At 41.7% G+C, this 12727-nt stretch overlaps 1 protein-coding gene across 3 annotated transcripts; it reads left to right on the top strand.

Annotated features, from left to right (window-relative positions):
• Window positions 1-2390: 2390 nt before the first annotated feature.
• LOC147219759 (1-acylglycerol-3-phosphate O-acyltransferase ABHD5-like) lies at window positions 2391-8676 on the top strand. 3 transcript variants are annotated; one of them, XM_086171372.1, is made up of 8 exons: window positions 2402-2449; window positions 2571-2601; window positions 3118-3200; window positions 4175-4574; window positions 4973-5124; window positions 5627-5738; window positions 5816-5996; window positions 7248-8676. In XM_086171372.1, the coding sequence occupies exons 3-8, from the start codon at window positions 3191-3193 to the stop codon at window positions 7398-7400; spliced, it is 1008 nt and encodes a 335-aa protein (XP_086027498.1). In that variant the 5' UTR covers window positions 2402-2449; window positions 2571-2601; window positions 3118-3190; the 3' UTR covers window positions 7401-8676. The 3 variants fall into 3 exon arrangements, with proteins under 3 accessions (XP_086027496.1, XP_086027497.1, XP_086027498.1); XM_086171370.1 differs by lacking the exon at window positions 2571-2601 and having other exon boundaries at window positions 2391-2449; XM_086171371.1 differs by lacking the exon at window positions 2571-2601 and having other exon boundaries at window positions 2391-2449; window positions 6941-7390.
• Window positions 8677-12727: the final 4051 nt, after the last annotated feature.

The raw sequence follows: 12727 nt of genomic DNA, 5'->3' as shown, positions 1-12727 counted from the left end.
CACTGTTTTGTCTTCCACTACTTTTGTATTCTAAAGAATGAGTGCCTTTCAAATGTTTTTTTTTGATTTTGTGCCGTTTATTGTGTGTTCCTGGAATTTTCATGGATGCTTGTCAATGAAATGGAAGGCTTATTTCATTCAAAAATCTGCCTTAAACAACTATAATTACATAAATAGTAATGAGATTAAAGAACAAGACACAGGAATAAAATGGAAAAAAAGAGCTTTATAAACTTAATTAAAAATTACAGAACATGTTTCCAATTTTAGAAACAGACCCTTAATCTTAGGGAAAAATGTTGCACTTGGTATTCTGTTTCTCCTCCCTTGTGATTTGTAAATGTCCTTGCTAATTTAATTAAGGTTTTGGCTGTTTTTTTTCTGGATTATTCTATCCCTCTGTTGAGACATTTCTTTTTCCCTAAAATTCTGAAAACAGTAGGGTCAATTTCCAGAGGGGCAAATGTATCATTTGTATATCCAAAGAATTCAACATATTTGGGGGGCACACTAGTGATTCTGAGAGCTAAAACCAAACATCTGTTTGGTTACAAACTACCACAAAACGTGTTCTTGTCATAAAGTAATGCAGAAATTGACCCACCTTGGATTTCTTTTGTGTATTTTTTGTTGTTGTTGTTTGTTTTTACTTTTTTCTCCTCTTCTCTGACTCTTTAGAACAAGGGTCAGGAACCTTTTTTACTGGATATTTCTAAATATATTTCATTGAGAGACGTATAGTAATTCTAACGTATAATAAACTAAATATGTCTTACTTCTAATGCGACTTCTGGTGCTGCATGGATTTTTTCAAAATGCCGCTTTATATTTGACCGTTTCGTCGATGCAATTTTATCTTTGCATATTAGACATACCACAGATCCAAATGCAAATTCCTCTGTCGAAGCAGCCTGGAAACCACGGCAATCATTGTCTTTTTTTCTTTTCGCCATCTTTTCCGTTTCAAGGATAAACTAGTTGGCTATCTGGTAAAATTGATTTCTTCACCTTTACATTGACATTGACCTTTACATGCTCGGCAGCCGTTGGTTCCCGACCAGACCAATGGGTGACCAGTGAAATTTATCTTCAAATCTAATTTCTGCTTACTTTAAGATGACGCAGTATTATGAAGAAATATCACAAATATTTTAAAATAAGTTCCAAACTGATTTTTTTTTTTTCAACTCAATATTGTCTAGGAGCCATATGCCGTCACCGGAAGAGCCACTTATTACCGGCGAGCCATAGGTTCCTGACCGCTGCTTTGGAAGTTCTACCATTTGCAACATGGGCGCCATATTGGATTACATCCTTCATTTTACTAGGACCCGGAAGTTAAATACATTACATACATAAATACATTTTCTGTTGTCCAGTTTTCTCCCCGATAGACAAGATGACCTAATGTCACCGTTTTGGGTGCATAGATGACCATTTTTTATCTCCCCACGAGAAAAGTCACACATGATCCTATGAAAGCCTCTACCTCGCCCCTCCAGTTCCCGAAGGTTCTCCCAAGATGGCCGCCTCCTCAAAGGGTTCCCACAGCTCCTTCTCCGAGGCGGTGATTCAATTTAGTTCAAATTGAGTTTCAGCTACTGTTCTGCCTGACTGAAGAGCACATAAACTAAAAAAATATACTCAAAACAACGTGTTTTTTTGTATTTGCGAAACTATCGTTTCTTGAAACGAAATGATCAGGAACGCTTAACAAAGACGTAATGAAGTATACTGTATGCTAATTGGACATAAATCTGACGATGCGTGGTCTATCCGGTGGCCAGTACAGGATTATTCTGTCCTTGTTAATGTTTGAAGCTGAATAGGCAGTTACTATAACAAATGGCTGATGATAAAATCAAATCAACTTTTCAGCGGTTATTGTTGGAGCCGTACGTTATAATTTTACCTGTACCCTTGAATACAATGCAGCCAGTCCCCGCTGCGGATCCAACAGACTGCGGTAGGAAAATACAGAAAACGTGGTGTTACGGTTTGACATGAGATTGTATTTCACATACTTGAGCATACACTGTCATTGTATTCGACAAACCTGTTATAAAGTCTACTTAACACCTGACAAACTATCTTCTAAGATAATAACGCGACGGACATGTGCCGCAGCTGAAACGCACTGTTGTGTTCAAGGGTAGTCGGAGGTGTCAATAAATAAATCGGGATTTTCTGAAACGATGTCTAGAATTAAAATACACACCTATATCATTTTTTTCGTTTTAAAATAGATCAGGTTTTTTTTTTTGGCTTATGCTTTATTTACAATGTGGTAATCAGTGAAAATGACAAAGAGGAGTTTGTTATGGTATTTACGCAGTGTTTGTAAACGCACCACGACAGACTTTGACAGACCCTTCTTGCCTGGCCGTGAGTCCTGTGTTTACAAAATGCGACGGATGGCGGAGGAAGTCCCACCTGAAAGACAGGAGAGGTAAGTTTCACACATTTAAAACTCATCAATGTACCAACTTTCGTCGTCTTGTTATATCTGTCAAGTTGTTTTCCCTCCCATTTAAGTTCGGTTGTGTTTGACCACTTTCTTTTTTTGGAAGTACCGTGAGCGGACCTCTCGGCAAACAGACGGTACGTGGGCCGACGACCCTCGGTCAACAGAATCTCCATTAAAAATATTGTTTTGGGGGGTTTACTTCCATAATGTGTCCAGTTTTAGCAATGAATATAAGGGGTTCGTAAAAATAAATGCGTTTAACTTTAATCGGTGTACAGTATAGTCCACTAGGCCACGCTTCATTGGAATAAACCCGATATGTTCAAGTTTCTATGCGCTCAAGTAACATTACGGTAATGTAACTGTGGCGTGAAGTCTGTCTTTTTTAACAGGGAATTCGAAAATGTGTTCGGTGGGGCGAAAACATTTTGGCAACTTTCAGTTATTAAACGACCAAACCTTTACACATTCAGTCAAGAAATAAGTTACAAAACCTGTCCAATATTTCCTATAGGGGAAAGCAGGGGGAGTTATACACTGCATGTCAGCGACATCGATAACAAATATGTCCCAGGGTCAAAGTTCACAGTGTGTATGGGTTGTCCTGGTCTTTATGCGCTGTCTTCCTCGTGTCCCGTGGACTTTTACAGATCCTGGATTTTGAGCTGGCTGCCCTCTTGGTGCCCCACTTCCCCATCTCAGCTCAAAGATGCAGAGGAAAAGATGCTCACATGTAAGCACCAGTGGTCTTCGATATAAAAAAACCTATTTTACTTTTTTGTTTTTTAACTTTGTTTTGCTCTGGGGGGGAATCATGTAAAGTGCAGGAACAACAGGAATAGCTCCCAAATCTGCTCATGTCATTTTGTTCATTCCTAATGAACAACTGTTCATTACGTATACATTTTGTGTTCCTGTATTAACTTTATTGACAAGAGTAAAAAAAAATGCAATATACTTTCTGAACCAGCTGCAGATTTTCAGGATGATATTTGGAGGAAGAAGGCTGAGGTCATTGTCAGAGTCTAATGCCAGCCGTGGATATTGACCATATCCGATACTGACATTGTTTTGTCTCTTAGTTGTTAATTAGCAAAAATCTTGAATCGATCAAATGTCACTGTCCAGACAACAAAACATTTTACAGTCTGATGTTTTTATTTCATTGGTTTCGAGTCTAAAGTTGAATTCTAACATTTAGCACTTCGTATTCCCAGCTAAGACGTGGCATTCACACAGATATGGAAAATAATACACAGGTGTACATGCTATTCCTCTATTTTCAAAGATCCTCGATGGGCCACACTTGAATGTACGATTGTATACAAATGATTCAATCATCGGAATCATGTGATTCTTAAATCCCCATTTTTCCAATATATGCCCTGATAGTCTGATTATCACTACAGGATAACATAAGGTATATATAAAATTATTATAAATCCCTTCAACTAGACAACACTAGTAATAGACTGAAATATTTTTCTGCATAACTGCTTTAAATACCAGAAATCCAGTGTATCCACTATTCACCACTGGATGAGTTTCACAGCTTCCAACCTTGACATTTGGTCAGAACTAGAAAGAGATCAGGATCAAAAAGCATGTTAGAATAATTAGATTGTTTTGAATAAATGTCTGAAAACAGAGGATGCATACCACTCCCCCCCACCCTCTCTTCTGACTCAGTCTTCACCTCCTCTGCAGGTGTAAAGTGGCCTTTCACCAGACAGCACGTTCACATCTCAAATGGAAACTACCTGTGGACTATCTCATTTTCCACCGGATTGCAGTCCTCCTCCCACCCTGCCCACGCCAGGCCAAGGCTTCCTCTGGTCCTGCTTCATGGCTTTGGAGGTGGATTGGCCCTCTGGGCCCAGAACCTGGACTGTCTCTCCCGCAACGGTCCAGTCTACGCCCTAGATCTGCTGGGTTTCGGCCGAAGCAGCCGCCCCCCTTTTAGCACAGACCCAGAAGGAGCTGAGGACCAGTTTGTGGCGGCTCTGGAAGAGTGGAGGGAGAAGGTGGGACTGGAGGAGATGCTGTTGCTGGGACACAACCTCGGAGGATATCTGTCTACCGCCTACACACTCAAATACCCACACAGGTTGTTTGTTTTTTATGTGTCCGTGAGTGGGTGACTGTCAATTTTATCAGTTTCGCCCGCCAGAGGAAAATGTGGAAATAAGATGGAAAGACTGTGATGATGTCTAAAGTTATACTGACAACAGTTTGGAGAAAAAACAAACCAGTCGTCATAATTATTGTAAGTCTGCTCATAATAAGCTAACTCATGTAACCTTAGCTTGTTCAATTGTAACAACATAATGAAATTATGCAAAGAGTGTATATCTTGACATTTCTTTCAAGGATTTTTTGGAGAACTGCTTCACTGCCCTAGATCTGACTAGAATGGTTTTGTATTTGAAAATCATAGAAAAGCATTCATATAATTGAGGCATTTAACATTGGCCTGTGATTTACACAATACATGTTTGTGTGCAGGGTAAAATACCTCATGCTGGTGGAGCCATGGGGGTTCCCGGCTCGCCCGGAGAACCCCAACCACACCTCCATCCCCGTGTGGATCCGAGCCGTGGGAGCCGTGATGAGCCCCTTCAACCCTCTGGCTGGACTCAGGCTGGCTGGGCCTCTAGGTCAACACACATCTTCAGTCACGCTTAAACACATGACACTCGATGAAATGGCGGGTGACGGTTTCAGGGCAACCATCGAAGCTAAAAGGGAATAAAGCAAGACATAGTTTTATACTTTATGAAATATAGCACTCAAATTTCTTTGCGCTGTGGCATTTACTTGCAACAATATACTTACTACTTATAGTTTTGTTTTGCTACCTCTCTGGCTTCACTGTGGACAGCAAAACAAGAATTTCAGTGAACAGGGAAACAAGTTTCCATACCGTGCATGTGATAATGAACACTTTGAACAAAGTTGAGCAGGAACGCATACGTGATAGTTATTTTTACCATTGAAAACTGTCCTCGGATTATTTCCCCCCCTTTCTTCCTGACACATCACCCTGAATGCCAACTGCAGTGTTGGGGCTATATCACATTGACTGTTTTTCAAAGGGGCGCTATTTTGTCTGGAGATATCTTGACAAAAACTTGAAAGAGACTCTTTTTATCTTCCAAGGTCCAATGCTGGTCCAGACAATCAGGTCCGACTTCAAGCAGAAATACTCCTCTGTGCACGGGGAAAACACCGTGTCTGACTACATCTACCACGTGAATGCCCAGTCCCCCAGGTGAGCAAGCGCCGTGAGGTCAGTGTTCGGGGTTTGTTTTGTTTTAGTGACCCAAACTTCACTCCCTCCCGTTTCAGCGGAGAAACAGCATTCAAGAACATGACCATTCCTTACGGTTGGGCGAAGAGGCCCATGGTGGAGAGGGTTGGCCAAGTGCAAGGCAACATTCCCATTTCTTTCATCTACGGGTCTCGATCCTGCATCGACTGTGACTCCGGGTACGCCCTAAAGAAAACTAGGCCAGAGGTGGAGATCATAGTAAGTCCTCTTTTTTTTCCCCTAGGCTTTGTGAATCCTCGCGGTCCATCTTGTTGTTTATTTTACCGACGGAGCGTAGTTGTTTTGTTTTTTTAACTCTGTTCATTATCAACCAAGAAGGGTGTTTCGTTTTTCCACGTGTCGCTTCCCCTTTACACTCTAGCCATTCCCAAAACAGTCATAAAGTTATATTTAGCCCAGATGTTTTGACCTCTGTAACCAATGTGTGACACAATCCGACTAAATTCGTGGCTGAGCGCAGTGAGGACAATCGCGATTCACAAGCCTGTTTTTCGATATTTATATCCTGAGATCTAAAATCGGATCTGCTGAATATTGAGAAGTAACTCTTCTTCTTTTATTTAAAGATTTATGATATATTTTGTCAGTTTATTCTAATAAGGTGGTTACCAGTTATGCATTTTTAATTCTCAACAAGTTTGGTGATTCCTCACTTGTGTTACCCTGGTGAATGTTAGAAAAAAGATCAACATGTAGACTTTAACAATAAATTCAAATTTTACTACTAATAGGCTCTAATATTTTGGGTCACAGAATGAAATGACAGAACATCAATAAATGCGATCAAACTGGACATCAGTCTGACCTTTAAGTCTCCTGATAGAACAGATCTTTTCCCAGTTTCCTCCCCTTGGGCCCAGTCTATAACATGCCTGTATTTTTTCCTACAATTTTACTGTTTCTATATGGTCACTTCTATCATTATTAATGCATAGGATCTTCATATGACGACCCCTAATGGCAGTATTTTCACACTGCATGTTCATTATGGGAGTTGAAGGTTTTGCATAGTTTGTGTGTTATTGGAAATAATCTTGTGATGGATTCATCTAATAGACCACATTCGAGTGAATTGAAGGAATTTGCTTCCTGTCTTGAGACGGACGACTGGACTAGCTGGCCCGTGCATTTGTGTTTATCAGGTGATCAGAGGAGCAGGACATTATGTTTTCGCCGACCAGCCAGACGACTTCAACCAAACAGTCCTTCGTATTCTCTCTAGGACCGAAGGCGGCTGCCCTGAGCAGTGATGCTCTGAGTTACACAACCAGGAAAAATGAACAATAACCCTCCCAATCATGCACTTTACATTGACAAAAGACGCTCATGGATCTGTCTGATACAATCTTTATTCTGTCTTGTGTAAATACATTTTGTAAATGAAGTTGACTCTTAGTCTGTGCCCCTCACTTTTCATTTCCTGTCTTTTTTTTTTCCCCCAAAATCAAGCACCTTCCAAGAAACCATTGCGCAACGGCAAGCTGTCAAACACTTTCCCCTCAAGAGCGTATTTCATTATGTGAACAAGTCCACGCAACATGCACAGAACGTCCCTTGATCACCTTTTACCCACCTCACACAGATACAGGGAAATGTAAATAGGACAAAGGGCTGCTGGGTTTTCCAGTAAACCATCCACTCTGTAGAAGTGCGCTGCAGGACAGCTGCCAGCGGGTGGCAGCAGAGCCACAGAAGAAGGCCTGAGCTGTGCTTAGGAGTCAGGAGAATCCCACTCTGAAGCCCCTCACATGCATATTGAGCAGAGTGACCTACTCAGGAGACCTGGCCAGTGATGCTCCAAGAGCGGTACGACTCTCAGCTCTTTTCCAGTCTCAACTGCAGTGACAGAATAGGGTCAGAGATTTGTGTTGGTCTAAAAATAGGCCTCCTGTTTCAAGGGGCACTTGTGAGTTAAACAAGTTGCTTCTTTTGTGCAGTGACATTATTTTTTGTGTTTGAATCTGAGAAAATTGCTACACAAGGGAAATTGTTTTGTTTTTAAATTTCTTTGAAATCATTTGCACGTCAAATATGAGTTAGACATGTGAAAAATAAAAGTTATTTTCAGTAGCAGTCGGTGTTACATCGGACAACCCGGTGTCAGACAGACGAATCCAGTGTTTCCAGTGGTAACTGAAAGGAAAATCTGAGAGTGAATTCTTCAGGATTTATTTATGCATTCATTCCAGCATTGTAGCTATTCTAATCGTTACAAATAAATGTTTAGCTTTCGGGGAGAAAAATGCTATTGGTTGGATTACGGAGGTTCTCTCAAGGCCACGTTTACTGCCGCTTTACGACGCATTTGGTTTCTGACAGACCTCTTTGTTATTATCAGGCAAACGCACACCTATATCTGCCGATATAAAACCTCCACGGATCAATACTTGACGTGTGCCAGATCAGTCTGGTGCACATTCATTCCGAGCTTGAAACCAACAAGTTCAGAGGCTGGCATTTGCTTGTCAGGATGCCTAATGCTGAGGATTCTCTTTGGACGGTCATGACAGATGACCTTCATATTCTTCCATTAATTAGGTAAAATTGTATTGTTCGCTCACCCAAATCCGATGCTTTTCAAAAGTGGAAAATGTTAATGTCTGCATTAAATAATGTTTAAGTGTCTCTTACATTTGATATTATATTGATTTGAAATCAACTGTTGGATTTTAATGTCAACCTAATATTCATTGGCTACCTAAAATGTCATGTCCTTGTGTTGAATTGGTCTTTGGGAAACCTAATATTCATGTTTCTCCAATGCCGAGTTTGCTCCTGATGCAATTAGTTTGTTTTTTTTCCTCCAGATGTCTTCCCCAGATCACTCACATGATCTGAAATCATGTTAAAATTAGCTCCACTTTGATAATGTGATCAATAAATGACGCTCATATATCAGCTGATTTATCAATTAACTTCGACTGTGCATTTGATTGGGGGCTCTGAGGGCTTAGCTTATTTATAGACATTTAATCTTTGATTTTCCATGTACATATGATGCCTGTGTGCTTATCTAACGCTCCCTGTTGTCTGTAACGGTCGGCTTCTTTATTTAATCAAGCTGTTCTGAAGACGTCGCGAGGCTGGAAATTGCAAATCTTATCTGGCAACCCGCACTGGAGACAATATTTGAGCAGCCTGGCTTTTAACAGTACGACGCCTCTGTTACTTCTGTCTGTTTCTGTCATTTGTGAGACAACCCGGTCCACCTGCAACGTCTCCTGGCAACAGGGTAGCCACGGAGACCAAGTCCTCTGGATTGCCGACCCGCGGGAAGTGATGCTGTGGTTGGACAGGGTAATTATGGGTTGTTTGTTTCCCTTGAGGTCGCTGGCTGGCTGCTTATCCAGGCGGTGAACATTCGGCAGCAGCTACATGTGCAAGTCCTGGGGGTTGAGAGCATGCACGACGCCCAAGCCTCTGCACAGAATACACAGCCTGTGGGCTTCTTCATTGTGTCTTTATCTCTGACACCCACTCAGTCACATGGGTGCAAAACCATTTCATTAGCAGACATAAGGAAAGTGACAGAAGCCTTCACGCAGCGGTTTAAAAGCCCAAAATAAGTAAATGCAAGCTAACTGCAGCCTTCCAGCTTGCACTTCATAATTAAACAGCAATATGAGTTTTTGACCTTTATATGCCTATCCTGGACACATTCTTCTCTCTTTTCCTAACTCATCGTGAGCCCTGAACTGCTGCTTTGGAATATGCCTGGACTGTACGGCGGAATAGAAACAAATATTTTCAAAAGGTCATTTTCTTTGGTATCGACATGTATCACGATAATAGCCCAAGCATGTAAATGCATGTCTGATACATGACAAATATAAGTCACGGTTATCGGTAAGAACAGGGAACACAATGAGCAGAACTGTTGACACCCGCAGTTGAGGGGTTTATTTTTACCATAAAAGTTGGCATCCAAACTGATGTTTCCACATTAAAAATGTAGCCTGTGCAGCATCACCGGGTCCAAAGAGAGCGTCTGGTTGATTTTGAGTCGCTGAGTTGCCGCCGTTTGCCCGCACAAACTGTCAGGAGGCTTTGGCCGGGACCTCTCGGGCCCTCTGACATCAGTGATTCATCTGGAAGCAGCCAGGTGCTTCCTTTTTTTTTTTTTTTTTAACCCCAAACCGAAGCGACAGACTCGTCGCTGTGCGCTACTGATTCATGAAATCACAACAAGCTGGTAATTTCTGCATATCTGTGACAAGGGATTCATTACCAGGTATTGATTATTTTATTTCAAATGCAGCCTTTGTGTGTTTCACGTTGAACTTGAATCAGGATTGAACCCCTTTTTTTTCTTTTGTTGTGGGTTTCTAGAAGTTGGCGAAGTGATAAGACTGATCTGACTTCTAGTAAATTAACATGGAACTGTTTGCCAAATTTGTCAAAATGTTTCTTTAAGCGATTACCGGCTGACTTCTGTATTTAGTTTTCCTTTTTTTTCTAATAATCGCATTACTTCCGATTTTCAGGTCAGTCGCGATGCAGCACTTCTCAGCGGGTCACAGAATTATCAATCTGTGCCCGAAATACACTTTTAATGTTTATACGGTCTGGTGAGATTCTAAGGAAAAGTTAAATAAGTTCATATATGCTGATCGTGGTCGCTCGGTGTCCCTGGATCCTCCAGCAGGGACGGCCCGGCCCCGAGGGCCCCGCCAGCAGGACGCAGCTGGAAAGCACGGCAGCTGAACAGGAAACCGCAGAGCGTCTCCGAGGAAGATGTGGACGAAGCTTCCCGTCAAATATCACCTGAACGGAACAGGAGAGGCGGCTCAGATAATGGAAGGCTGGGGACGGGATGGAGGGGGGACGGAGAACCGGCTCCGCAACGCACAGCTGTTCCTGACTGCACCCTGTGGGTAATAAGGCCCACCTGCTTCCACTGATCTTTATCATGAAACATCCCGAGGCTCTTGGAAATAATCCACCCACATCTGACCGAACCTCTCTGGAGGGGGCATCTGTGCATGTCACAGACATGCAACTTTTCCTTTAACGTTATGGGATCATTCTTGTTTTTTTTGTTTTTTTTTATATATATATGTATATATATATATATATATATATATATATATATATATATATATATATATATATCCTGTTAGCATTCACTGGCCTCAATGTGGCTCAAAAGGTGACGCCAGCTCCTCGGTGAAAGTGTTTTAACCACGCAAACATGTTGAAGGATCTGCCTGATCTGCCCTTCAATAAAAACGTCCTCGTCACCTCAAGTCATTTTATTGCCAAAATTGCCATTTCATGATTTTGGTCCCAACTCACAAATAATGTCAGCTAATATTTCGGATGGAAATCATAATTTTCGGACTAACTTTCTATCAAGAATTTCAATATTTATGGCTGATTTTTAAATGGTACTTGCAGACCTTTAGATAATATCCATGTGTTCTTTGCCAAATTGTTTTCCAAGAGATTTTTGGATATTTATAGCTGGCTGACATGTATTTAAAGTGGACTTTGCAAACTCTATTTCTACGGCTACGGGGCCTTATTGACATACAAATATATATAAAATTATGCTTAATTGTTCTGCATTATTTGGAAATTGATTTAACCTGTTTAAACATGGTTTGGCTCGCAGCGGAAGACGTGTTCCTGCGCTTTCTTTTCCTGGTGACATCATTTCCCTGCCTCTTATGTTGGTATGGATTTGCCAGAATGTCACTGTTGACGTTTGTTATTTTTTCAGACTGCAATGAGCAATGAAAATCCGATGCCATTAATTGAATCGTCCGCTATGGCAGCCCTCGGCCTTGCATTGTAGAAGTTTGACAGGCGTACGGTCAAATCAGATGTACTCCACACACTCATCAGTGTCAGATAGGGGAAAAAAAAGCTTCAGTAGACAGACCAGCACTGTTTGTGTAATCTGTATCTTGTGTGTGTTTGTTGTCATAAAGATGTGAAGGTTTAAAATAGCAACGCGAAGCTTGTTTCTCTTGGCAGGCTCTTTGCAGTTTCCGAGCTTCGGTGGGCCATCCAGATGGACAGACAGCATCAGAGACAGCGCACTTGCTCTTCTAATCTGTGTTTTCTCCTGCATGTATGTTTGCAAGGACCACGGACGTTCTGGAGGATGAAGGTGAGAATTTGGTTTTGTGAAGAGAAGCAACGCAACGGATCAGGAATGCATCCGCTGATCACCAAAATGAGGGAGAGACATCAAAACCAGCAGGAAGTGTCTGAAAAAGACATAAAGACAAAGCTGCCGAGGCCCTGGAAATCCACAGGATTGGATTCCAACATATTTTTGATGTGGCGTCCAGACGCTGCTCTCCTCACACACTTATTTTGTAAAACCACGCTAGGACCACGTCAGGTCCCCGACCCACGGTTAATCGCGTGTTTTATCCCATGCCGCGTGTTTTTCTGCTGCAAGCACTGCATTTGCATTTGTGTGTGTGTGTGTGTGTGTGTAAAAGCCTGAAGGCCACGCAGGTTCATCCCTCCAACCTAAAGCTCATCTGGTCTGATCTGATTTCCTCCCAGCCAGTTGATGTGTCCAGATGTTGAAGAGATTACTACTCACTGCTGCGTTTCGGAGGGAAGTTTCCAGACCATTCAGGAAAACACTCCCTTCCACACACACACACACACACACACACACACACACACACACACACAGTCTTTTTATAGATACCGCAGATGGCAAACAAGGCTCATACAAGTCCCCTGTATATCTAAAGGTTTGAAAAGTCAGTTGCAAAAACAAATCAGTTTTGCATCCTCTGACTTCCACGCAACTCTGCAAAACTTCTAAATGGTATCAGGCTTCTAGAGTATATTTGCCACACACGCTGATGCTCCCCACAGGCCATTATCAGAAATGCGTACCAAAACAGAAGGGAAGGGTTTCTTTGCTCAGAGCCTCTGACAAAAACAAAAGAAACAAAAGC

Source organism: Fistularia commersonii, chromosome 24 (genome assembly GCF_037954325.1).
Source record: "Fistularia commersonii isolate RoL2024-O1a breed Wild chromosome 24, RoL_Fcom_v1.0, whole genome shotgun sequence".
Classification (NCBI taxonomy): domain Eukaryota; kingdom Metazoa; phylum Chordata; class Actinopteri; order Syngnathiformes; family Fistulariidae; genus Fistularia; species Fistularia commersonii.
Note: the sequence above shows the minus strand (reverse complement) of the source record. Positions and strands in the feature narration are given on the sequence as shown.